Source organism: Oncorhynchus keta, chromosome 19, assembly GCF_023373465.1.
Source record: "Oncorhynchus keta strain PuntledgeMale-10-30-2019 chromosome 19, Oket_V2, whole genome shotgun sequence".
NCBI classification, from domain to species: Eukaryota; Metazoa; Chordata; class Actinopteri; order Salmoniformes; family Salmonidae; genus Oncorhynchus; species Oncorhynchus keta.
The window spans coordinates 72,701,243-72,729,195 of NC_068439.1; the positions used below are offsets into that span (position 1 = coordinate 72,701,243).

The following is a 27,953-nucleotide window of genomic DNA, read 5'->3' on the forward strand; positions in this document are numbered from 1 at the left end:
AAATTAATCCTTCTTGGTGAGAATAGTCATGAGTAGGTAAGGCCTTAATAATCACACTTTAGTCCATTAAGGGTGTTTGCCCTGCAGGAAAATGAAAGCCTACTAGAACTGAACACCATTAATGAATTAGAGACCAACGCTAAGAGAGGAAACATCTAACTAAAAATTTGAGAGAGGAAAGGGAAGCCATGGCATCGGATTTGCTCATCAAGGCAGCCACGACAACAAGCAATTCAGAGAAAAACCAAATCTGTCCACGTGATCAGTGTCTGGTTTCCTCTTCTGCGAGCCACCAGCCAGAACATGCTGTTCTCTTAATGAAGGCTGTTAGATTGTGTTGCATAACTGGCCTAAAAAGGAGAAGAAAGTCGGGCCTAACTGGTCTAATACTCACAGCCCCGACTCCTCATTAATGCATTTGCTAATGGCGTAGTTGAATGGTGAGAGGAAGTCCATCTAACCTAGCCTGGTTCCAGATTGGTTTGTGTGTTCTTAGTGTGACAATAGTAAGACAACGCAAACATCTACAAGCCTACAATCCTTCTAAAATGGCTGTGTTAATGTTGGTAGAGCCCATGGGATGATCTGAGAAAGCAGTATGGCTTATGTATGTATGGGAGCTCATCTCTTGTACTTGCATGCACACAAGGTTGTTTTTGAGTGGAACTGCGTGCTTGGGGTTGCAATGGCCAATCGATTCTAGCCAAAGCTGCAAAGTCACAGGACTTGAATGCTCCTAGGGCCCCCAAAAAAAAAAAATCCCCCCAAAATAGTAGAGACTTTAATAACTGGAGAACAAAGTAACATTGTAACATAAAGGTGCTTTATTGTAGTGGAAAGAAATATGTTGTAGAGTCAAGACACAAAAATACACACATTTTTACAAAGTTACACATTTATGTACAGTACATATCAGTATATTAACAAAAGTAAAACTGGAGGAGATATATCCAAAATACCTGCAGATTCAGATTGTGATTATTTACATAGCTTTTCTGTAGATACACTAGAGGAGTATCTACCTTCATTAATAGCTTTTCGGGTGAAATATCTTTCATTCTGTACTCTAAACAGTACTACTCAGCCAGTTCAACCTAGCAGTTGTACATTATAGTTTGTGTACATTCAAAGTGAAAAGTGAGACATAATGTCAGAAAAAGGTCATTAAACGTAGGACTCCTTGGCGTAAGAATACTCCTCGAATACGGGCTGTCTGCACCTCCGTGACACCGTCTCATGGTGTGACATGGTCTCATGGCGTGCTTTCGACACAGACTCAGACATCGCTCGCTGGCAGAACCCTCCGGAATGTTGTTGGACTGCGGTGACATCATCACTGTCTGTCCCCTGAAAGAAGCAGTCTGCGTATTGATTGACGGTACAGGAGTACATGAAGTTTGCGTTCATAGAAGCTGGGCGGGAATTCCTGCTAAGAGTGGCGGCTGCGGCCTTGACAGTCATGGAGCCGTAATGTGACAGGGTGAGCTGAGCCACATTCTGGACTGCCTGCTCGTACGAGGGGGGTTGCAAATCCAGTCTGCTATCCACCTGCTGGAAGGCCTCCATGGCAGACAGGGGATGCTTCTGCCTGAGAGGAGCCTCGGCCTCACTCTGGGAGTCCTCCTGGAGGGTTCCACAGGGGAAAGGTTTCTCCTTCTGGAGGTGGCCTTTCTTCAGACTGATTCGGGCGAAGGTTCCCAGGTTCTTGGTCGTCATCGGGGCTTTGCTGTTCACCTTCATGGACTGGGTGCGTCGCTTGGCCACTTCCACCGTGTCCGCCCTCAGATGTGTGGACCGGGCCCTGCGTGGGCAGCCCGGGGAGGCCAGCGGCGAGCTGGTAAACACAGAACCCTCCGATGCATTGGAGGTGGTGCTCTCCAGGGAGCAGGATGACGAGCATGACGGATGGCTGCCGCCGAGTTTGGGAAGGGACAGCGTGGCGGCAGGCCTGGTAGCGGCACCATGCCCCGGGAGCAGGAAGGAGTCATTAGAGATCTGCTTTTTGAGTGGCTGCTCCTCAAAGTCCCGGCCCTCCACGGAGAAGTCGTCATGGCTACGGGCCAGGTTCCTTTTCCCAGCAGAGGGGAAGATGATTGGCTCTGAGCAGCGGCGGTTAAAGGGTGTCTTGTTGGTGAAGGAGTGGAAGATGGCATTGGTAGGGCAGGAGGGGACAGTGCCACGTTCCATCCCGCACGCGGAGAGGAGAGATGGGGACGAGCTGCCACTTTCCCCCTCTCCCTGCATGGACACCATGCTGTCCCCCTCAGAGTCCGGGTCAGTGCTGTCATATGCAGAGTCGTGCCGCTGTGACAACACAGATTCTGAGGAGAAAGAGGCAGAATGTTGATCCGTTGCAGTGTATGATTCCTATTCCCATCATTCTACTTTGAAATGTGTTCCCAGAAATCTGTGTTCACAGAATGTTTTCATTTTCTGTGATACAATGTGTAGCACTGCAAAGAGTGGTGCCTAAAGCAGCCCAGTTCTCTTACCTGAGCTATCTTCATCAGGATCTCCCAAAAGGCTCAGGATGTCTTTTCCAAAGATCTCACTGCAATGCTCTATCAGGAACTCTGTCAGCTCTACCACCTAAAGGAAACATCACAAAGAGCATAAAAGGTCAACATTACTTAGAAAGAGGGTTGGCATCTCCTTTCACTGAACAACTCAGTCCGGTTTCAGTGCAGACTACTGTAGGGTAAAGTTCTTGCGAAACCACAGGCCTATACACAGACACACAAAACACACATACACACACTGTGGTTTTCAGTGCATGAAAACCACATTGGCAGCTTCAAAGAGTCCAGTCAGAACCGTATTCTCACCTTGTTCACGGTCTGCACGTCTAAGGACATGTCGTCTTTCCGCAGCAGAGTGGGAGCGATGCACACCGCCAAATTATTGGCGTCCATCATGTTGGCGTGCACGCTCTTCGTGATGTGGTGGAACACACACAGAAGGTTCCGCAGCAGCAGGATGTTGGGCCCTGGTAGCTTGTCAACCACCCTGAGAGGAGGAGGGAAGAGAGAAGGGAGGAGAGAAAGAACAGGAAGAAAATTTAGATCAGTTTGCCGCTCTTTTTTAAAATTATTATTTTAAGCTTCTCTTTTTGAGAGGGGAATTGAATGAAAAAAGAGAAGTGCCTTGTCTGAAATATACACATTGAGGAGAGAGACACTACTTCCTCTTTATCTGAATCTCTGAAAAACCCCATTCAAAAGCCCCTTGAATATATACTTTGCCACACCTACAATAGCAATGGAAAAGTTCAGGGATTTTTGTATTCAAACAAACGCCTTAGTCTTACATTAGCATAGCTTACAGTTTTATAGGTCACCAATGGGGGTGACTGGACAGGTGGTATAGTAGCTAGTAGCTATAGTAGCTAGTGCTAATGCCACATTTAGCATAGCATTAACAGTTGGTCCTAGTAGTGGCTAGCTAATGCTACTTTTAGCCTAGCATCAGCTTGTTAGTGTTTGGTAGCTTACCTCTTGAGCTGCAAGCCTCTCTGGTGGACATCCTCACTCTCGAGGGCCTTCGTCCAGGTCTCAAACAGCTCCGACACTAGCAGACGTCCCGGGAGCTCGTTCAGAAAACTCTGTAATTTGGAGGGAATGTGTTGGTGGTTAGAACACAATGGAAGACTGCTGATAAGTAGCGAGAGTGTCCAATGGATGGATGGACGGACAGATGGGACAGATGAGTGAACAGATGGATGACTCTTTACCTTGAGTAGACCCACCAGGAGAACCACGGGCAGGGCATCCATCTCCACCTCCGTCCCACTGTTGAGCTGCTCCCTGATGGCCTTTAGTGTCTTATTGTTGCATGTCGTCCTGAACACCCCCTCTGTGGAGGGGCCTTTCTTCCATAGAAGCACCAATATCTCCTGGTGGGGAGAGAGAAGAACAAGCAGAGGTCAGACCAGACTGAGAAAAGGCATGAACAAATCAAACAACCTGCTGTGTGTGTGTGTGTGTGTGTGTGTGTGTGTGTGTGTGTGTGTGTGTGTGTGTGTGTGTGTGTGTGTGTGTGTGTGTGTGTGTGTGTGTGTGTGTGTGTGTGTGTGTGTGTGTGTGTGTGTGTGTGTGTGTGTGTGTGTGTGTGTGTTCTGTGTGTGTGTGTGTGTGTGTGTGTGTGTGTGTGTGTGTGTGTGTGTGTGTGTGTGTGTGTGTGTGTGTGTGTGTGTGTGTGTGTGTGTGTGTGTGTGTGTGTGTGTGTGTGTGTGTGTGGGGGAGGGGGAGGGCAGGGTCAGAGTGAAACAGGAGGTTGGTGCATTGTGCGTGTTCATCAGCTAGAACATCACATGTAAATCAAATCAATGGTTGGGTTTCAGACAGGCAGGTTCTTAGCAACCATTATCAAATGCTTTGTTAACTGCACTTATTAGTGACAATTTAATGACCTGATTAATCAAGTGCCCTAATCAATAAATCACTTCATAAACTGAACTACCATAATGATTCCTAGTGATTCCTAACTATTGAATTGACATGCATCTTATTCTACCAAGGTGTTTAGTTAAAAGGGTTTCTTTATTTTAGAGGATGCTACCTAGTGGGCACTACCTAGTGGGCACTACCTAGTGGACACTTGGTAGAATGAGGTGCGGGTCAAATCAACTGCTCTCACTCCAACTCATTATGGCAGTTCATTATGGCAGTTCAGTTCATGAATTGAAAGTGTTATGTTATATCGCACAATCAATCAAATCTTTCTCACTCAATGCTGACATACAAAGATAGTACAGAACCAAGATAGTTGTGGTAGAGTGACGTACTGTGATGGGCTTGGGAAGCATCCCATCCTCTGGACAGATCTTGGAGAGAGGCTGTCCAAACAGTTGGCTCTTGGAGTCTGTGTCTGAACATGAGGACATGCTGCTGAGGGTGGAACTCCTCTTCAATTTCCTCAAGATGCTGATGCTTCTCTTACTGTTGCCGCCCTTTTCTGTTATGAAAGAAGCCAAATGATTAGAGAACTTGAGTAGGTATAGATGTAGTGTGCAGTATTGGGCACAGTATACAGTAATGCTAACTGATACCATGACGTTGTTTTTCAGCGATGTTCAAACTCACCAATGGGCTGCGTTGCTTTTGCATTACACAACTCCCTGGGCAGGGTGGGGATCTTTGTGCCGCCCTGGAAACACAAAACAGGAGATGTTGTCATGAGAATGTGTGAGGAACGTGTTGCAGGGGAGGGAGGGGAGGAGCCTCTGCTCTATGCCCCTAAACCACACCCCCTGTGTCTGCACGCCTGTTTCCATGTGAGGGTGCAGGGTGGTAAGAGTGTTACTTGCCCACACACCCTCCTTAAACTCCTCCATCACAAACAATTTACCCCTCAGAATTTACCCCCCCAGAAACCCCCCTCAAAACACCCACCACTTTCACACCAATATGTACTCAAGATCAACACAAGGTTCTCCATTTGAACGAAACAACACAAACCCTCCAAAAAGCATCATCACTGTACAGTATCAATCAACTGTTACAACAAATACACTTGTGTTATGTAAGTGCTTATTATCTGAGCAATAGATTGCAGTAGTTAGAATTCCCCCATTAAACCTAAAAATAAACGTTTTCCCCCTGAGGTCTAGGGAAATCAAAGGTGTTTCCAGAACAGTTGACACATGGATGAGAGAAGCAGAAGCAGGGTCTGTACTGTACGGTACTCACATCAAGGGGAAACTCGATAAATGGGTCCATGCCACTTCCTGTTAGAGTTTTAGCCTGAAAAACACACACACGCAGAGAGAGAGAGAGAGAGAGAGAGAGAGAGAGAATTATCTATAATGCAGATTAAAGTTGTTGAAGATAAAGTTGACTCCTTCCAGAAGCAATTATAATATTTTGGTAAAGGTCAATGTATGCTGATTCTAATTCTATATTTACATGGTGTCAAACAATGGCCTATATATGTCTGAATGACCATAGATCATGTTTTGACGTACTGCAATGTGTGTCTGCATTGAGTGACTTTCTAAGAATGTCCAATACTCCGTCCTTACTGATAATGGCCCTTTCTAGAGGTTACAGTATATTCCTCTTCAGAGCCATCAAAGCCCATCAACATGAGAGAAATAGATTGAATAAGAGTGAATATTATGAAGTGGCAACACAATGATATCTTGAAATCAATAGCCGAGCAATACAACGGTATCTCGATATCAATGACCGACTGCAGACAGGCGAAAGCAGATCCATCTTTTCTACAGTATCTGCCATCACCCCCTTTGGTAAGGAGAATCTGAGTAAGGTATCAGGGAATAGGTCTACATACGACACAGTATGTGGTAATAAATCACACAGCTCTTCTCTGTTTCAGCTGTTCTAATTGCTGTTATTGTATATTTAGCACACTGGAGAGTAAGCTAAAGCTTCATCCCAAATGGCACCCTGTTCCGTATAGTTTTGTTCAGTGTACTGTATACAGAATAGGGTGCCATTTGGGACGGGTCCCTAAGTGAGAAACTTACTGTGGTACTGTTGCTCAGCACCTTCATCAGAACACTTGGGAGGGGTGTGATAGAACCTGCCCTCTCTGGTGCTGCTTTAATTTTCCTGGAAAGATTAAAGGACATACATACAAATATTATTATTTGATTGACCTCAAGTAAATCCCTGGTTATTCTGGTGAGCCATAATGGAGAAAGATGGATAGAGACTAGTCCCTGTTTACAGGGGTGTGGAGAGAGACTAGTCCCTGTTTAGAGGGGTGTGGAGAGAGACTAGTCCCTGTTTAGAGGGGTGTGGATAGAGACTAGTCCTTGTTTAGAGGGGTGGGGGGGACCATCAAAAGATGGTCAAATGGATATTGTCAATACGATAAAATCTTTATTATTATTTATGAGTGAAAATGTATGAGTGATTATGAGTGAAAATGTATGAGTGATTATGAATGAAAAGGATGATTACCACTAATAATTGTATGACAGAAAATGTTTAACTATATACAATAAGTTGTGATATCATGAAGAATGGTAATATTAACTAAAATACAGTTCCTATCTCCATCACAGATGTCTTTATACTACCTTTCAATACTAATTACACTTAGCCCAATACTAATTAATATAATCATATGTGCCATTTAGCAGACGCTTTTATCTAAAGAGACTTACAGTCAAGCATTTTATATCTTATACTGTATGTAATTGAATGACATAGACAGTACAGTCCCATTGATACTGCAAGTTACTACAAATACATTGATAGATCCCACAATGTTTATATAATACTCAAGCAGAGACCCCCAAAAATAAAATAAAAGGGTTATTATAAATAATTGTATTGTATAACCCAGTAACCAGGTTAGCCATTTACGGCACAATCAAGGGACATTTACAGTATCTATAGAGGTAATAGTGCTGTGTTTTAGTTAGTTATTTTATTTTTCTGTTTTTTTTGTTTTTGCATTGTATGTGCAGGGCTCCCTTGCGAAAGAGACCTTGGTCTCAATTGTGACTCCCTGTTTAAATAAAGGTCCAATAAAAACTAACAAAATAGTAGTGCTTACCTGTGAAGTGTATCCAACCAGCGTTCTTTCCCCTCAGGCAAGCTGCAGGCAAAATAACAGCGTGGCGTAAGTTACTAATCCACAGTGAAAGAGGAACAAACCAAACGCACGGACAGGCAGACTAACAGACTGAAGAGACACAGCACGCCCTCTGGCTCTTTTAACTACAGCCCGTTGGAAACTCTAACTCAGTCATGGGGACAGGAAGCAGCGTCATGGCGGCCCCCGACCAAAGACACCACTTCCTCTTGGGTTGGGGCTGCTGCTGTCATCGCCATGTGGAAAGAGACACTTGGAGACTAAGCCTCAATCACCTGTATAGATGATAGGAATACCTTTATTTGTAAAAGGGGATCACTTCACTCTGGGGAAGCCTGGATGTCTGAGTGAGGCCTTTAGAAATTATGTTTTCTTCTGGTGTTTTTGTTTTCCTTCACCTTTGGCCTACACTAGGGAGTACATTAGGGCCACATTAGGGCCTACACTAGGGAGTACATTAGGGCCACATTAGGGCCTACACTAGGGCCCACACTAGGGCCCACATCAGGGCCCACACTAGGGCCCACACTAGGGCCTACATCAGGGCCCACACTAGGGCCCACACTAGGGTCTACATCAGGGCCACACTAGGGTCTACACTTTGGCCCACATTAGGGGCAACACTAGGGCCCACACTAAGGGCCTTACATCAGGGCCTACATCAGGGCCCACACTAGGGCCTACACTAGGGACCATACTTTTGGATTACTGTAAAAGAGAGCTGTAAAAGAGGCTTTTACATACCCTTTCCCAAAAGACCAGCTCATGTACAGTTGGTGCTTACTGGTAAACAGTAGGCTGATGAACTGGTGAACCCCAGACTCTATTCAACAACGGTCACACTTATTTGACTAGTTTGTGTGACAAGAAACCGTGGGAGTCTATGACTCAGACCCCAATAACATGACTAAATTACCCATATCTACACCAACAAGGGATAGCTATCATTCCTGATCAAAACAGGCACTGATTGTTATTAGCCATTTATAACATTAATAACTAAATAACTTTTCAATCCCCTTCAATTTTGTTCCATTCAATGTTATGTCTGTTTGTCTCCATTTGTGACCATGCAATTTCCAACCTCTATATTTATTTGAAAGACCCAGGTTTCCTGATAAAGTCCATTGCTGTAAAGCCTCTGACATGTGACCTGAGGTCTGATGGTCAGCTTCACACTTCCTGTTTCACCAGCCATTATCTTGTGATGATTTGTCGAACTTCCCTATTTCATTCAAGACCTTATGGAAAGCATCTCTGAAGAACCTCAATATGTTTTTAGGTCAATCCAAGGATACTGGATTTTTGTGCTGCTTGTGCACAGTATATCTCCCAGGAAAACCAAAAGGGTCAAACTTAACTTAAAGGAACTGTTCATTTGAATCTTGGATTTGAACTTATGAATAATAGAGTTGACTCTATTATCCTCGTATTGTAATAGTTGTAGTTTGAAATGCCAGCAAGCTGAACTTATTGCTCAGTAGTGGCTCATTGTGTAGTTTTCTAACCTTTAAACTTTGGGAGTTCAGAGAATTAGTCATTGTCATGTAATGTCAGTAGTGAGAAAAAACAGAGAAACATCACTTGTTATTTGTTATGTCTATGTTGAGAACGATGAGTGAGAAATGTTTTTCACTGAGTTAAAAGAGACGTGTTTCCATCTGAGTGTGCCTGCCAGTTCATATGTCTCTCTCTCTGTGTGTGTGTGTGTGTGTGTGTGTGTGTGTGTGTGTGTGTGTGTGTGTGTGTGTGTGTGTGTGTGTGTGTGTGTGTGTGTGTGTGTGTGTGTGTGTGTGTGTGTGTGTGTGTGTGTGTGTGTGTGTGTGTGTGTGTGTGTGCATGCCTGCGCATTGTGTGTGTGTGTGTGTGTGTGCCTGCACGTCTTCTATGTGTGTGTGTGTGTGTGTGTGTGTGTGTGTGTGTGTGTGTGTGTGTGTGTGTGTGTGTGTGTGTGTGTGTGTGTGTGTGTGTGTGTGTGTGTGTGTGTGTGTGTGTGTGTGTGTGTGTGTGTGTGTGTGTGTGCGCCTGTCTGCATACGTGTCTGTGTGTTTGCACATGTGTGAGTATGAGTGGGCACTCATGTATGGACACGGAGGATGGCTGTTGCTCACCAGAAGGACACCACACAGACGGCGAGTGGCCAGGCCCAAATGAGGGAGGTCCTGAGGTCGATCTCTCCCTCTCCTCCCTCTTCCTCAAAGCCATAAAGCCACAGATCCTCCAGACTCACCCTATGCTTCAGACGGTAGCTAGCACTGGATCTAAATGAGAGACAGAGAGAGAGAGACAGACAGAGAGAGACAGAGAAAGAGAAAGAGAAAGAGAAAGAGAAAGAGAAAAAAAGAAAGAGAAAGAGAGACAGAAGGAGAAGCTTAGGTGGCCGTGATGGAATATGAAGACTAGTAGGCCTGACTAGGACTGCATCTCTGCTCATCAGGACTAGATAACTCCACTTCTCTATCCAATGGCTTCTATAGGTACTAATGTATTCCTCATTATTGTCTGTCTGTCTGTCTGTCTGTCTGTCTGTCTGTCTGTCTGTCTGTCTGTCTGTCTGTCTGTCTGTCTGTCTGTCTGTCTGTCTGTCTGCTCGTGAGGAGGAAGGCACACTCTCATGGCCTAGGTCACCATTTTTGATTTGCTACGAAATTCAAATTGTCACCTTGTCGCGTGTGGATCCACAGACCTACGCATTTACTGTATGACTGGTCGTGGAAACATTTTGTGATTTTGTGTAGAGCCTAGAATCAAAGTGTTCCGGTAATCAGGGTCCATTCAGGCAAAGTAAATAGAATGGAAAGTGGTTGCATCCAAAATGGCACCCTATTTCCTCCCTGTGAGCTCTAGTCAAAGTACGGTTGTGCACTATAGAGAAAATAAGGTGCCATTTGGGAAACAGAATCGATGGAAGGTGGGATGGGGGAGAGAGAGATGGGAGGAAGAGAGGAAGGAAATTGAGGTTACATAATTATACTGGTTAGTGAGGAAATCTACACACAATACCTCATAATGACAAAGTGAAAATGTGTTTTTATAAATTTTTTAAAATGTATTGAAAATGAAATGCAGAAAAATCTAATTTACATAAGTATTCACACCCCTGAGTAAATACATGTTAGAATCACCTTTGGAAGCGATTACAGCTGTGAGTCTTTCTGGGTAAGGCTCTAAGAGCTTTCCACACCTGGATTTTACAATATTTGCACATGGTTATTTTTAAAATTCTTCAAGCTCTGTCAAGTTGGTTGTTGATAATTGCTAGACAACCATTTTCAGGTCTTGCCATAGATTTTCAAGCTGATATAATTCAAAACTGCAAGTAGGCCACTCAGGAACATTAGAGGTCAGGGAAGATGTCAGTGACCTGGAGTGTGGTGCCGGGAACAACAACCTCTCCCTCAACTTCAGTAAGACCAAGGAGCTGATTGTGGACTAGATGAAACGGGGGGGCGAGCACACCTCCATCTACATCGACAGGCCGCCGCGGAGAAGGTCGACAGCTTCAAGTTCCTCACTAGAGACTTAAAATGGTCCTAACACACGCACAGTTGTTAAGGCGCCTCTTCCCCCTCAGGAGGTTGAAAAAGTTTGGCATGGGCCCTCAAATCTTCAAAAAGTTCTACAACTGTACTATTGAGAGCATTTTGACTGTCTGCATCTGTTACGGATACAGTTATCCTGTGTGTGTGTATCCTGTGTGTGTTTCTTTTCTCTCCTTCTCCCCTCACAGGTGAAAATCATCACTCCCCAATCAGTCAACAATCAAAAGACACACATCCTCCTATTTCCTAACCTATCACAGTTCCTTCCCCATGGTTTAAAAACCCCATAATTTGTTTGTTCTAGAGCTCAATCTCTCTGTAAATGCCATGTTTGTAGGTCTCTGTGTTTCACTCTCGCTTTGTGTCTTAACCTCTCTTTTGTTTAAGCACCTCATAGCACCTTGTCATCACCTGTGAGTATTGTTTTTGGTTATGGTGTTTGTTTGTTGCTGGTGGGAAAAGGGGGAAACCAAGACAAATCGCCCATGGGCATACACTACCCGTAGGTGAACTTTGTTAAATACACTAGTTAGAACTGGGCGGACCACCCACTGTATTTTTGGTTAGTTAGTTAGCTGTTGTTAAAGTAGGCTAGTCTAGCTTAGGGGTGTTTTTGAATACTTATTGTTTCTTTCCTTGGGTCCAGCTCAGCCCAGTACATCACTAGGGCCAAGCTCCCTGCCATCCAGGACCTCTATATCAGGCAGTTTGGTAGGAAGGCCCGGAAAATTGTTAAAGACTTCTCTCTGCTTCTGAACGGCAAGTGGTACCGGTGCATCAAGTCTGGCACCAACAGGCTCTTGAACAGCTTCTATCACCAAGCAATAAGACTGCTAAATAGCTAACTTAATAGCTATACGGACTATCCGAGTTAACCTTGTATCCTTATTGACCTTTTATTTTTGCACAGGGCCCTACACACTCACAGGGCCCTACATACTCACACTCACAGGGCCCTACATACTCACACTCACAGGGCCCTACATACTCACACTCACAGGGCCCTACACACTCACAGGGCCCTACATACTCACACTCACAGGGCCCTACATACTCACACTCACAGGGCCCTACACACTCACAGGGCCCTACACACCCTACATCACACTCACAGGGCCCTACATACTCACACTCACAGGGCCCTACATACTCACAGGGCCCTACATACTCACACTCACAGGGCCCTACACACTCACAGGGCCCTACACACTCACAGGGCCCTACACACTCACAGGGCCCTACATACACACTCACAGGGCCCTACATACTCACAGGGCCCTACATACTCACACTCACAGGGCCCTACACACTCACAGGGCCCTACATACTCACAGGGCCCTACATACTCACACTCACAGGGCCCTACACACACACAGGGCCTACACACTCACAGGGCCCTACATACTCACACTCACTCCATCTGCTCACTCACACCTAACATGCACATACAGTACATTTATACTGACTCCATGCACACCCATTTACATACATTTATACTGACTCCATGCACACCCACTTACATACAAGCTGCTGCTATGTTTATCTTAAATCCTGATTCCTAGTCACTTTACCCCTATACATATCTACCTCTATCACTCCAGTATTCCTGCACATTGTACATATGGTATTGGAATTTACTCTGTATATAGCACGCATACTTAATGTATTCTTCAAATTTCAGGACATAAAGTTCATTTCTTTGACACATTTTTTGCAGTTTTACTTCAGTGCCTTGTTGCAAACAGGATGAATGTTTTGGAATATTTTTATTCTGAACTGGCTTCTTCCTTTCACTTTGTCATTTAGATTAGTATTGTGGAGTAACTACAATGTTGTTGATCCATCCTCTGTTTTCTCCTATCACAGCCATTAACCTCTTTAACTGTTTTAAAGTCACCATTGGCCTCATGGTGAAATCCCTGAGTGGTTTCCTTCCTCTCCAGCAACTGAGTTAGGAAAGATGCCTATATCTTTGTAGTGACTGGGTGTATTGACACACCATCCAAAGTGTAATGAATACACCATGCTCAAAAGGATATTCAATGTCAGTTTTTTAAATGTATTTTTTATCTACCAATCAGAGCCCTTCTTTGCAAGGCATTGGAAAACCTCCATGTTCTTTGCGGTTGAATCTGTTTGAAATTCACTGCTCGACTGAGGGCTCTTACAATTATCTGTATGTGTGGTATAGAGATGAGGTAGTCATTCAAAAAGAATGTTCAACATTATTATTGCACACAGAGTGAGTTCCATGCATCTTACTATGTGACTTTTTAAGCACATTTTTACTCCTGAACCTATTTAGGATTGCCATAACAAAGGGGTTGAATACTTGACTGAAGACATATCAGCTTTTAATTTGAATGAACTAGTAGCACTTTCTAAAAGCATAATTCCACATTGACATTATGGGTTATTGTTTGTAGATCAGTGACACAAAATCTACATTTAATACATTTTAAATTCCCGGCTGTAACAAAATGTCAAGTGGTGTGAATCATTTCTGAAGGCACTGTATTCAGAAGAAGACATCTGCATTTGTCACAAATGTACTGAGCCTCTCGTGGTGCCTCTGCTGGAAAAGAGGGAAAGCAAAGTACAGTAGAGTGAAAGGAAGACCTGCCTACACAATGGACCAGAGTGATTGATTCAACTCCCACTTGAGACGTGAAGAATGCGTCCACTGTTTTCGTTGAAACAGAGGACATTCTGAATATTTTATCTTGGTTAGCATCAAGTTTTACAATCTAAATTTAGATTACACTAATCTACTTTCATACTGTATTGTTTAACCTACGAGCTTACTACTGTCAATATCTCATAGTAATAGAAACTCTGACCTAAATGTGCACTGTCTATTTATTTTATTTAATGTAGTGGGGTAAAACTTCAGAGGTAGAGATGTCAAATATTATCTTAGATATTTATATCACATTGAAAAAGGAGAAGACAGATGAAGAGAAAATGAAAGTTCCTCCAGTCATATCCATTTCCTGTTTGGGCTAATATAACTCTTAGAGGAAATCACCCTGCTTTCTGCTTTGTATTTAGCCAGCCAACGATGACTTTACTGTTTACTATAATAGAAAAGCTGTTAGGAAAGAGAATTCCCCGGACTCCCCGAGCATATACCCTCCTGCTGCGCTGTTACACTAACTTCACCTTTCAGCCTACCTTACTGTAAACCTTCCTACTACGCTGTTACACTAACTTCATCTTTCAGCCTACCTTACTGTAAACCCTCCTGCTATGCTGTTACACTAACTTCACCTTTCAGCCTACCTTACTGTAAACCTTCCTACTACGCTGTTACACTAACTTCATCTTTCAGCCTACCTTACTGTAAACCCTCCTGCTATGCTGTTACACTAACTTCACCTTTCAGCCTACCTTACTGTAAACCTTCCTACTACGCTGTTACACTAACTTCATCTTTCAGCCTACCTTACTGTAAACCCTCCTGCTACGCTGTTACACTAACTTCACCTTTCAGACTCCCCTACTGTAAACCCTCCTGCTACGCTGTTACACTAACTTCACCTTTCAGCCTACCTTACTGTAAACCCTCCTGCTACGCTGTTACACTAACTTCACCTTTCAGACTCCCTACTGTAAACCCTCCTGCTACGCTGTTACACTAACTTCACCTTTCAGCCTACCTTACTGTAAACCTTCCTACTATGCTGTTACATTAACTTCACCTTTCAGCCTACCTTACTATAAACCTTCCTACTATGCTGTTACATTAACTTCACCTTTCAGACTCAGGACTCATTATTTACTCAAATTCTGTTTTGTTATTCCAGGTTTCAGTTTTTCCCTATTTTTGTCCAGTTATTCGTGATATAATTCCGCCAGATACTATAGGTATAGGCTACTTTGTATTCAAAAATGTAATTGAGAAGGTTTTTGGGAAAGCTTTTCCATCGACCATTACATTTGAATCATCACTAAACGCTAGACAAAGTGGTAGACAAAGCACAAACAGGCAGTTTCTGCCGTTGCCTCTAATGTTGAAGGAAAATACAAATCACTATGTATGTTTTCATCCAATTGGCGACAGATTTTCATGCGAATATGCTAAAATCCGCATAAAAACATTACGTGCATTTTCCTACATGAGATTTTTCCTTGTTGCGGGTGTAATGAACACGAGGGAGACAGAGAGCTGGTTTCAAGTGCAGAGCGCAGCAGGTGTTTAATTAAAGGGACCATAGGAGGAGGCAGGTAGCTGGGTCCATACACAGGGGGCCCAAAAATGGCAACAGTACAGTCAGGGAAACTGCTAGTAACGTCGTCCGTGAGATCAGGCAATAGGTAAATAACAGGAAATCCGATAGGCTAAGGTACATGAATGGAATAGGCAAAAGGCACTGTGGGTGAGGCAGGCAAAAACTATCAGCGAGAAGGATGGGGGAAAACCAGCGCTCCAAAAGAGTGTGCCCAAAACAAACAATACCTCACAGTGATGAGGTGCAAGGACCTGAAGTAAATAGTGTGGGAGGATGACATACAGGTGTGTGAACAGGTGATTCGAATTCCGGTGATTGGGATCTGGAGAGTGAGCTGGAAAGTGGGCTGCGTTCCGAGATCTATGTGTTTGGGTGTGAGTTGGACTCAGATGTTACAGCGGGTAAAAGGCTCTGGTCTTGGCACGTTCGCTCTAGCTAACAGCTCACAGATACAGTGCTGGTATAGCCTACATGATGAGACTATTATAGACAGAACAGCAAGATTATTTTTATTTGTCAAACAGCAGCCAAGCATCGATCATCATGTCACCAGAATCAGACCCTCGATATTTATTGGAAGCTCATCTCCTTGCACTTTCACCACCCTGTGAAGTTCATCATAACTTAATTCATCTGTAGCTTAATAAACCGCATGGTTTCCTGACTAGTCGTAGTGGGAGGACCACACACCACATCATCATGTGACTCCAAGTTTACTTCAATATGATGGTTATTATATTAATATTTTCACATATAAGCTTTCCACTGACATTTCTCACGTAATGAATTCTATCTACGCATAAAGATCCCACCTTGTCTAGCACATTTTGTTTTGTCGACATTTGGAAAGTTTACCGACAAGAGAAGAAGTGCTGTATCAACAAGAATGAGCACAAATTATATATTGACAGGGGGTTATTGGGCAGTTAATCAGTTCTGTTCTCTGAAGACAAAACTTTAAAGAGAAAACTAAAATAATAAGACCATCTATAGTATGTGGTGTGTGCTGCTCTGTGGACTGTGTGTGTACGTATTAGTGTGTGTCTGGGTCCATCTGTGTGTCTGGGTCTATCAGTGTCGGTGTGTGTGAGTGTATCTGTGTCGGTGTGTCTGGGTCTATCAGTGTCGGTGTGTCTGGGTCTATCAGTGTCGGTGTGTCTGGGTCTATCAGTGTCGGTGTGTCTGGGTCTATCAGTGTCGGTGTGTCTGGGCCAATCAGTGTCGGTGTGTCTGGGTCTATCAGTGTCGGTGTGTGTGAGTGTATCTGTGTCGGTGTGTGTATCTGTATCTGTGTCGGTGTGTGTATCTGTATCTGTGTCGGTGTGTGTATCTGTGTCGGTGTGTGTATCTGTGTCGGTGTGAGTGTATCTGTGTCGGTGTGTGAGTGTATCTGTGTCGGTGTGTGTGAGTGTATATGTGTCGGTGTGTGTGAGTGTATATGTGTCGGTGTGTGTGAGTGTATATGTGTCGGTGTGTGTGAGTGTATCTGTGTCGGTGTGTGTATCTGTGTCGGTGTATGTGTCAGTGTGTGAGTGCTTATTATGTTCTATATCTTACTTCAGCTTAGAGATGACGATCATGTCGCTGAAGAGGAAGAGTTGTCTCTCTCTGGTCTTCATTCCCTCTGTGATCTGAACACAGGCATCCAAGACCAGCTCTACATTCTCACTGCTGAGACAAAGGACGAAGGGGCATCCAAGACCAGCTCTGCATTCTCACTGCTGAGACAAAGGACGAAGGGGCATCCAAGACCAGCTCTGCATTCTCACTGCTGAGACCAAGGACGAAGGGGCACAGACACAAAGCACTGAGTCTCCTCCCTAGGGTAGAGGGCAGAGAGAGTGGGGGGTCAAAACCATGGCGGAACCGTGTGTGCCTGTGTGTGTGATCAGCCTTCCATCCCACTTGTACCCATTCATCAAGACACAGATCAGTCTTGGACATAACTGAGGGCCAGTTTTTAACTATGCCTCATGAACATTTTGTCTCGTGAACACTTTGCCTCGTGAACACTTTGCCTCATGAACACTTTGCCTCATGAACACTTTGCCTCATGAACACTTTGCCTCATGAACATTTTGCCTCATGAGCATTTCAAATCATTTTGTTATTCTTTCTTCATAATATTTTCATGAAATGTCATAGTTTGGTTTGTAGGGGTGTGACAGTAAAACCTTAATTTCTGTCACATATACTCCCTCTCCGGCACTCGAGGTCACCAGGCTGCTCATTATTACACACACCTATCACCATCGTCATGCCCACCAGCCACTCATCAGACTCACCTGGACTCCATCACCTGCCTGATGTCACTCCCTTTGGTTCTTTCCCCAGGCAGTATTGTTTCTGTTCCAGTGTTCATGTCTGTACACTACCTGTGTCTCTTGTTTTGTTCTATGTTAATTTATTTATTAAATACACTCCCTGGACTTGCTTCCCGACTCCCAGCGAACACGTTACACTTTCAAAGTAGGAGGTTATAGTTTGTTACACTAAAGCCTTTATTTCAAAGTAGAAGGTCAGTCATTCCAACACTCAGGGCCTATGCTACCCTTGGATCAATGCTAGATAAGCTTTTCATAACGGTTTTATTATTTTATATTTTTATTAAAGTACAAAGACAGTATTTTAATGCTTTATTTAGACAGATTGGGATATAGACGAAAAAGGAAGGCACTCTCTCTCTCTCTCTCTCACACACCCTCACTAACACCCACAGTTTCCCTCTGACCTTCAGGACTTTTTCTTGCCTCCCACAGTTGTGAATAAGAAAGAGGATGTTACATGCAATTTTTATGTTTTGTTATGTTTGTCATCTTTTTTAGAGACCTAATATATCTTCTAATTTGTTACATGTTTCCCTGTATAAACAAAAACATTCACTGTTCATTGTGTCATTCCCATGCTTTGAGTGTCTATGAAGAGAAACCTTTGGCTGTTTAAGCCCTGACTTCGTTATAGTGATATTCTTATAAACATGAAATAAATAACATTAGGGACATAGAATACAATGTGAAGTCTCATAACTATGTGGAACTTATGTCATTTGACGATTTCCCTCTTTCAACGTGTGTGTTTTGGACTGCTATTCAAATCGATATCACAGAGGGACTCTCAAATCAAATAAAATCAAATACAATTTTATTTGTCACATACACATGGTTAGCAGATGTTAATGCGAGTGTAGCGAAATGCTTGTGCTTCTATTTCCGACAATGCAGTAATAACCAACAAGTAATCTAACTAACAATTCCAAAACTACTGTCTTATACACAGTGTAAGGGGATAAAGAATATGTACATAAGGATATATGAATGAGTGATGGTACAGAGCAGCATACAGTAGATGGTATCGAGTACAGTATATACATATGAGATGAGTATGTAGACAAAGTAAACAAAGTGGCATAGTTAAAGTGGCTAGTGATACATGTATTACATAAGGATGCAGTCGATGATGTAGAGTACAGTATATACGTATGCATATGAGATGAATAATGTAGGGTAAGTAACATATGAGGTAGCATTGTTTAAAGTGGCTAGTGATATATTTACATCATTTCCCATCAATTCCCATTATTAAAGTGGCTGGAGTTGGGTCAGTGTCAATGACAGTGTGTTGGCAGCAGCCACTCAATGTTAGTGGTGGCTGTTTAACAGTCTGATGGCCTTGAGATAGAAGCTGTTTTTCAGTCTCTCGGTCCCAGCTTTGATGCACCTGTACTGACCTCTCATTCTGGATGATAGCGGGGTGAACATGTTAGCTTATCGTCGCTGACCTACTTGGCCTTACCACTAAACACAGTGCCTACAGGACTTAACTACAGTTCATAACATATTTCACCATTATCAGTAGAGTATATGCTTAAAGTAACTGTCCAGTGTTTCCACATTTCAAACAAATATGACCTATACATAATTACAATACGAGTGAAATAGTTTTCCTTCCCAAATGTTATTTTCTAGAATTTTTGGGGGTTCAAATCAAATCAAATGTATTTATATAGCCCTTCGTACATCAGCTGATATCTCAAAGTGCTGTACAGAAACCCAGCCTAAAACCCCAAACAGCAAGCAATGCAGGTGTAGAAGCACGGTGGCTAGGAAAAACTCCCTAGAAAGGCCAAAGCCTAGGAAGAAACCGAGAGAGGAACTAGGCTATGTGGGGTGGCCAGTCCTCTTCTGGCTGTGCCGGGTGGAGATTACAACAGAACATGGCCAAGATGTTCAAAAGTTCATAAATGACCAGCATGGTCCAATAATAATAAGGCAGAACAGTTGAAACTGGACCAGCAACACGGCCAGGTGGACTGGAGACAGCAAGGAGTCATCATGTCAGGTAGTCCTGAGGCATGGACCTAGGGCTCAGGTCCTCCGAGAGAGAGAAAGAAAGAGAGAAAGAGAGAATTAGAGAGAGCACACTTAAATTCACACAGGACACCGAAGAGGACAGGAGAAGTACTCCAGATATAACAAACTGACCCTAGCCCCCCGACACATAAACTACTGCAGCATAAATACTGGAGGCTGAGACAGGAGGGGTCAGGAGACACTGTGGCCCCATCCGAGGACACCCCCGGACAGGGCCAATAGGAAGGATATAACCCCACCCACTTTGCCAAAGCACAGCCCCCACACCACTAGAGGGATATCTTCAACCACCAACTTACCATCCTGAGACAAGGCCGAGTATAGCCCACAAAGATCTCCGCCACGGCACAACCCAAGGGGGGCGCCAACCCAGAGGATGATCAGTGACAGACACACCCTCCCAGGGACGGTATGAGAGAGTCCCAGTGGAAAGAGGGCAGAACCCAGTGGAAAGAGGGGAACTGGCCAGGCAGAGACAGCAAGGGCGGTTCGTTGCTCCAGAGCCTTTCCGTTCACCTTCCCACTCCTGGGCCAGACTACACTCAATCATATGACCCACTGAAGAGATGAGTCTTCAGTAAAGACTTAAAGGTTGAGACCGAGTTTGCGTCTCTGACATGGGTAGGCAGACCGTTCCATAAAAATGGAGCTCTATAGGAGAAAGCCCTGCCTCCAGCTGTTTGCTTAGAAATTCTAGGGACAATTAGGAGGCCTGAGTCTTGTGACCGTAGCGTACGTGTAGGTATGTACGGCCAGGACCAAATCAGAGAGATAGGTAGGAGCAAGCCCATGTAATGCTTTGTAGGTTAGCAGTAAAACCTTGAAATCAGCCCTTGCTTTGACAGGAAGGTAGGTGTAGGGAGGCTAGCACTGGAGTAATATGATCAATCTTTTTGGTTCTAGTCAGGATTCTAGCAGCCGTATTTAGCACTAACTGAAGTTTATTTAGTGCTTTATCCGGGTAGACGGAAAGTAGAGCATTGCAGTAGTCTAACCTAGAAGTGACAAAAGCATGGATTAATTTTTCTGCATCATTTTTGGACAGAAAGTTTCTGATTTTTGCAATGTTACGTAGATGGAAAAAAGCTGTCCTTGAAATGGTCTTGATATGTTCTTCAAAAGAGAGATCAGGGTCCAGAGTAACGCCGAGGTCCTTCACAGTTTTATTTGAGACGACTGTACAACCATTAAGATTAATTGTCAGATTCAACAGAAGATCTCTTTGTTTCTTGGGACCTAGAACAAGCATCTCTGTTTTGTCCGAGTTTAAAAGTAGAAAGTTGAAATGGTGTGGGCATACCCCAATAACAGAAGGGTATGGGCCTTATACATATATATAATGTGAATACACAGCTGATTGGCCAGCTCATTCTCCTCAGGAGGATGACATCATCCACTGAGAAAATATCAAGCATTTTTGAAAAGGTCTGTTTGAGATACAAGTTTGAGGTGGGTTTTTTGAAGTGCTTTTTCTTCAATTCATTCTTTGGCCAAAAAATATGAGTATAGGATGAACCAACAACATTATTTGGATATTAGTTATCCGAATATTAACTTTTAAAAAGGGTGATTTCAACTGGATAGTTACTTTAAAGATCAAATGACCATTTATAAAATGTTCTACTTCAAAGACACCCACCCGCTGTAGTGAAACTAGAACCCTCCGCCCCCTCACTGTAGCTCAGGGTTCGCTTGCTTGTTGTGTGTTGAACTTGTGGGAGTGAGCGGTGTGACGTCTCTGATGGAAGTTATATTGTGTGGTTGGAGTGGACTCCCCCACCTCTCTGTTTGTGACTGGGTGGTCTGGGTATCAACTACTGCATGGGCTGATCAAAGTCTGGAATAATGAGCAGACCATAGACTTAGATAGACAACTCTAGTGCCCAAAAGCCTATTTTAGCACGGGCAGCACCATTAAGGACTTTCGTAATTTTAAAGTAGTAAACTGAGTGGGACTTCGTATTGGTTAAGGAATGATCACATAATTCCATCCAGGTCATAAGGAGGGATCAGCCAATTCATTAAATAAATACATTTATGTTTTTTGTCACATACACCGGATACTCGTGAGCAAACATTCCAGAACTGCAGGTGGCAGTAAATCGCCAAACTTGGCTTTATACCTGTTCAAACAACACACTACAGATGGCATTACAACATGTCAGTTTGTTTACCAACTCAGAAGAAGTAGAAGAAGAAAATTGACTACTTCCAAATGGAAGTAGCCTTAATTAATGGTGCTGCCTGTACTCTCACAGACTCCATAATGGGACAGATGTAAAGATGGGTTGTCTATCTAAGTCTATGGATCAGCCACATCATTCAACAATATAGAAAATGCCATAATTGAATCCACTGGATGAAACCATATAAATCTTCAAGACACAATTCGTTAAATGATTTATAAAAGGGTTTATACGTATTTTATAAACTGATCATTTTTAGTTTAAAGATGTTCACAAAATCTGTAGTAAATACTTAAAATAGATTGGTTGAATTTGTTCTTGATACAGGATCACCTAAGACATACAGTATCATTCAATATGAGACACCATAGATGAGTTCTCACACAATAGTACTGCAATAATGTGAGCCTGATAAACCTTACAGGCTGCATTTACATAGGTAGCCCAATTCTGATCTTTCACCCCAATTATTGTAGAAAGCTGATCTGATTGGTCAAAAGACCTATAAGTGGAAAAAGATCAGAATTGAACTGCCTGTGTAAATGGAGCCATATTGACTTTTATCAGTAATCCCTTGAACCACATGCTGGGAAGATAACATTATGTTCAAGGATTTGGTATTGAGTGTTGCCGGATGGACAGTCAGTTATTATTGGGGTTATCTATTAGATTATCCCCCTCTGTCCGTTTGATATTTACTGTGGTTGATTAAAACAAATAAAATCAATCAAGTAAATATCACGTTTACCATCTTCGCCATTTGTTTGTCTGTTTCCTTGTTTAAATGTCAATCACCCCTCCACTGTCTATGTGTCCTCAGAGTCACACTTATTTTGATGGGCTGATGAGGGAGTTTTGAGTGGGTTCAGAAAATGTTTGCCAGAGCTTGTGGAAAATTCCCCTACATGACATCTGTGTCCACAGTTACCATAGAGAGTGGGCATTGCAGCCCCCTTTACAGCTACTGAGGTGTCATTATGAGTCATAGTAACACCATTCAACATGTGTTCAGAGCAGGGGGAGCAGGGCAGGGCTGATCTCTGTTTATTTGTATGTCATGTACTGAATGTAGGCTGTGAAGTGATGTGAACAGTTGCAAATGAGCAATTATTAGGAAAATGACAGGTCCCTTTGAATTGTGCTTAGTTCTTGTTTGCTTGTGAAGAAATAATTTCATGGTATTGAATATAGAATAAGCAATTCGTTTTTTCACACGTCAATGAGGTGATTTAGAAGCATATGTTTATGACATAGTTCTGAAAGTTTGCTTCTGAAGAAAAAGCAATATTGAATAAGCAACGTGTCTTTTCACAGGTGAATGAGGTTGACTTAGTTGCGTATGTTTATGATATAACCCTGAAATTTGAAAGTGATAAAACTGAAACAAAAGGTCAAAGAATTGTACCCCAAAAACAAGTAGTATAAAGTACTTAAGTAAAAGTACTTTAAATACTTTTTTTTTACTTTACTATTTATATTTTTGCCAACTTTTACTTCTACTTCACTACATTCCTGAAGAAAAATATACATTTTCCCTGACACCCAAAAGTACTTGTTCCATTTTGACAGGAAAATGGTCCAATTCACACACTAATCAAGAGAACATCAAATCAAATCAAATTTTATTTGTCACATACACATGGTTAGCAGATGTTAGTGCGAGTGTAGCGAAATGCTTGTGCTTCTAGTTCCGACAATGCAGTAATAACCAACAAGTAATCTAGCTAACAATTCCAAAACTACTACCTTATAGACACAAGTGTAAGGGGATAAAGAATATGTACATAAGATATATGAATGAGTGATGGTACAGAGCGGCATAGGCAAGATACAGTAGATGGTATTGAGTGCAGTATATACATATGAGATGAGTATGTAAACAAAGTGGCATAGTTAAAGTGGCTAGTGATACATGTATTACATAAGGATGCAGTAGATGATATAGAGTACAGTATATACGTATGCATATGAGATGAATAATGTAGGGAACATTATATTAGGTAGCATTGTTTAAAGTGGCTAGTGATATATTTTACATCATTTCCCATCAATTCCCATTATTAAAGTGGCTGGAGTTGAGTCAGTGTCAGTGTATTGGCAGCAGCCACTCAATGTTAGTGGTGGCTGTTTAACAGTCTGATGGCCTTGAGATAGAAGCTGTTTTTCAGCTTTGATGCACCTGTACTGACCTCGCCTTCTGGATGATAGCGAGGTGAACAGGCAGTGGCTCGGGTGGTTGATGTCCTTGATGATCTTTATGGCCTTCCTGTAACATCGGGTGGTGTAGGTGTCCTGGAGGGCAGGTAGTTTGCCCCCGGTGATGCGTTGTGCAGACCTCACTACCCTCTGGAGAGCCTTTCGCTTGAGGGCGGAGCAGTTGCCGTACCAGGCGGTGATACAGCCCGCCAGGATGCTCCTCCTGAGGTTGAAGAGGCGCTGCTGCGCCTTCACGATGCTGTCTGTGTGAGTGGACCAATTCAGTTTGTCTGTGATGTGTATGCCGAGGAACTTAAAACTTGCTACCCTCTTCACTACTGTTCCATCGATGTGGATAGGGGGGTGTTCCCTCTGCTGTTTCCTGAAGTCCACAATCATCTCCTTAGTTTTGTTGACGTTGAGTGTGAGGTTATTTTCCTGACACCACACTCCGAGGGCCCTCACCTCCTCCCTGTAGGCCGTCTCGTCGTTGTTGGTAATCAAGCCTACCACTGTTGTGTCGTCCGCAAACTTGATGATTGAGTTGGAGGCGTGCGTGGCCACGCAGTCGTGGTTGAACAGGGAGTACAGGAGAGGGCTCAGAACGCATCCTTGTGGAGCCCCAGTGTTGAGGATCAGCGGGGTGGAGATGTTGTTGCATTTACATTACATTTAAGTCATTTAGCAGACGCTCTTATCCAGAGCGACTTACAAATTGGTGCATTCACCTTATGACATCCAGTAGAATAGTCACTTTACAATAGTGCATCTAAATCTTAAAGGGGGTGAGAAGGATTACTTATCCTATCCTAGGTATTCCTTAAATACCCTCACCACCTGGGGGCGGCCCATCAGGAAGTCCAGTACCCAGTTGCACAGGGCGGGGTCGAGACCCAGGGTCTCGAGCTTGATGATGAGCTTGGAGGGTACTATGGTGTTGAATGCCGAGCTGTAGTCGATGAACAGCATTCTCACATAGCTTTTCCTCTTGTCCAGATGGGTTAGGGCAGTGTGCAGTGTGGTTGAGATTGCATCGTCTGTGGACCTATTTGGGCGGTAAGCAAATTGGAGTGGGTCTAGGGTATCAGGTAGGGTGGAGGTGATATGGTCCTTGACTAGTCTCTCAAAGCACTTCATGATGACGGAAGTGAGTGCTACGGGGCGGTAGTCGTTTAGCTCAGTTACCTTAGCTTTCTTGGGAACAGGAACATTGGTGGCCCTCTTGAAGCATGTGGGAACAGCAGACTGGTATAGGGATTGATTGAATATGTCCGTAAACACACCGGCCAGCTGGTCTGCGCATGCTCTGAGAGCGCGGCTGGGGATGCCGTCTGGGCCTGCAGCCTTGCGAGGGTTAACATGTTTAAATGTCTTACTCACCTCGGCTGCAGTGAAGGAGAGACCGCATGTTTTCGTTGCAGGCCGTGTCAGTGGCACTGTATTGTCCTCAAAGCGGGCAAAAAAGTGATTTAGTCTGCCTGGGAGCAAGACATCCTGGTCCGTGACTGGGCTGGATTTCTTCTTGTAGTCCGTGATTGACTGTAGACCCTGCCACACGCCTCTTGTGTCTGAGTCGTTGAATTGAGATTCTACTTTGTCTCTGTACTGACGCTTAACTTGTTTGATAGCCTTGCGGAGGGAATAGCTGCACTGTTTGTATTCGGTCATGTTACCAGACACCTTGCCCTGATTAAAAGCAGTGGTTCACGCTTTCAGTTTCACGTGAATGCTGCCATCAATCCACGGTTTCTGGTTAGGGAATGTTTTAATCGTTGCTATGGGAACGACATCTTCAACGCACGTTCTAATGAACTCGCACACCGAATCTGCGTATTCGTCAATATTGTTATCTGACGCAATACGAAACATATCCCAGTCCACGTGATGGAAGCAGTCTTGGAGTGTGGAGTCAGCTTGGTCGGACAAGCATTGGACAGACCTCAGCGTGGGAGGTCACCTTATTTTAGTTTCTGTCTGTAGGCAGGGATCAACAAAATGGAGTCGTGGTCAGCTTTTCCGAAAGGGGGCGGGGCAGGGCCTTATATGCGTCGCGGAAGTTAGAGTAACAATGATCCAAGGTTTTTCCACCCCTGGTTGCGCAATCGATATGCTGATAAAATTTAGGGAGTCTTGTTTTCAGATTAGCCTTGTTAAAATCCCCAGCTACAATGAATGCAGCCTCCGGATAAATGGTTTCCAGTTTGCAAAGAGTTAAATAAAGTTTGTTCAGAGCCATCGATGTGTCTGCTTGGGGGGGAATATATACGGCTGTGATTATAATCGAAGAGAATTCTCTTGGTAGATAATGCGGTCTACATTTGATTGTGAGGAATTCTAAATCAGGTGAACAGAAGGATTTGAGTTCCTGTATGTTTCTTTCATCACACCATGTCTCGTTAGCCATAAGGCATACGCCCCCGTCCCTCTTCTTACCAGAAAGATGTTTGTTTCTGTCGGCGCGATGCATGGAGAAACCCGTTGGCTGCGCCGCCTCGGATAGCGTCTCTCCAGTGAGCCATGTTTCCGTGAAGCAAAGAACGTTACAGTCTCTGATGTCCCTCTGGAATGCAACCCTTGCTCGGATTTCATCAACTTTGTTGTCAAGAGACTGGACATTGGCGAGAAGAATGCTAGGGAGTGGTGCACGGTGTGCCCGTCTCCGGAGTCTGACCAGAAGACCGCCTCGTTTCCCTCTTTTTCGGAGTCGTTTTTTTGGGTCGCTGCATGGGATCCATTCCGTTGTCCTGTTTGCAAGGCAGAACACAGGATCCGCGTCGCGAAAAACATATTCTTGGTTGTACTAATGGTGAGTTGACGCTGATCTTATATTCAGTAGTTCTTCTCGACTGTATGTAATGAAACCTAAGATGACCTGGGGTACTAATGTAAGAAATAACACGTAAAAAAAACAAAAAACTGCATAGTTTCCTAGGAACGCAAAGCGAGGCGGCCATCTCTGTCGGCGCCGGAAGCTAGTTCCTTACGGCCCTTGGGGTCTGTCCCACCTGCACCTACAGTTGATGTCGGAAGTTTACATACACCTTAGCCAAATACATTTAAACTAAGTTTTTCACGGAGGACACGTGATGCCACGGAGCTGAGCAGACATTGACAAACCGAGCTCTTCAAAGTTATTCTATTTTTACCTAAATAACAACGTTGAAACAATATTCTAACATCGGCTGATAAATTGTCAAGTACTTACCTTCCCAAAGAGCCATGGACCCCCGACCGAGAGGCAAGAAGGACGACCAAAACGTAGTTGATTCCCAAGATAACGATAACGCTACAGCTAGCAAGATTAGCATTAGCCCTCATAACTCAGACGACAGTTCCAGACTGTTGCTCTCAGCAGCCTCTTGCGAGCCTGCTGACATGCTGGCTACTCTCCTCCGGGAAATTCAGGATGGTAACAGAGGTCTTTCTCTGAAAATCGATAAGAAATCGGCTGAACTCCATTCTTCCATTGACGACCTGAAATCCTCCATGAATGATCTCCTTTTGAGAACGACTGAGGCAGAGCTGCGCATTAGCACAGTTGAAGATACCATCGCTAGACATGACCAGGCCTTGACACAACTGCAAAAGGACAATGCCTACCTCAAAAACAAAGTAGATCAGATGGAGAACCCGAGTAGACATAGTAATATCCGTGTGGTGGGATTGAAAGAGGACAGCGAGGGCCGTGACCCGGTCCGTTTCTTCACTCAATGGATCCCGGAGGTCCTAGGCATAACCAACTTCACCAAGCCGCTGGAAATCGAACGCGCCCACAGAACATCAGCGCCGAAACCCCGGCCAGATGAACCCCCACGAGCCATCCTGATCAGGTTCCTCCGTTTCCAAGACAGAGAGAAGATA

General features: G+C 43.8%; 1 protein-coding gene and 1 long non-coding RNA gene across 3 annotated transcripts; one reads left to right on the top strand and one right to left on the bottom strand.

Moving 5' to 3' along the window:
- Positions 1-801: 801 nt before the first annotated feature.
- LOC118371911 (T-cell activation Rho GTPase-activating protein-like) lies at positions 802-7,683 on the bottom strand. Its single transcript, XM_035757568.2, has 10 exons — positions 7,528-7,683; positions 6,488-6,572; positions 5,688-5,741; positions 5,082-5,145; positions 4,784-4,953; positions 3,731-3,892; positions 3,492-3,601; positions 2,826-3,006; positions 2,493-2,589; positions 802-2,321 (listed from the first exon to the last, which is right to left on the bottom strand). Exons 2-10 carry the CDS (start codon positions 6,512-6,514, stop codon positions 1,165-1,167), a joined length of 2,022 nt encoding a protein of 673 aa, XP_035613461.1. The 5' UTR covers positions 6,515-6,572; positions 7,528-7,683; the 3' UTR covers positions 802-1,164.
- A 2,000-nt stretch (positions 7,684-9,683) lies between these two features.
- LOC127909470 (uncharacterized) lies at positions 9,684-18,227 on the top strand. 2 transcript variants are annotated; one of them, XR_008071340.1, is made up of 2 exons: positions 9,684-11,521; positions 16,903-18,227. It is a non-coding gene; the product is annotated as an uncharacterized LOC127909470 (long non-coding RNA). The 2 variants fall into 2 exon arrangements; XR_008071339.1 differs by having other exon boundaries at positions 16,982-18,227.
- The last annotated feature ends 9,726 nt before the right edge of the window (positions 18,228-27,953 follow it).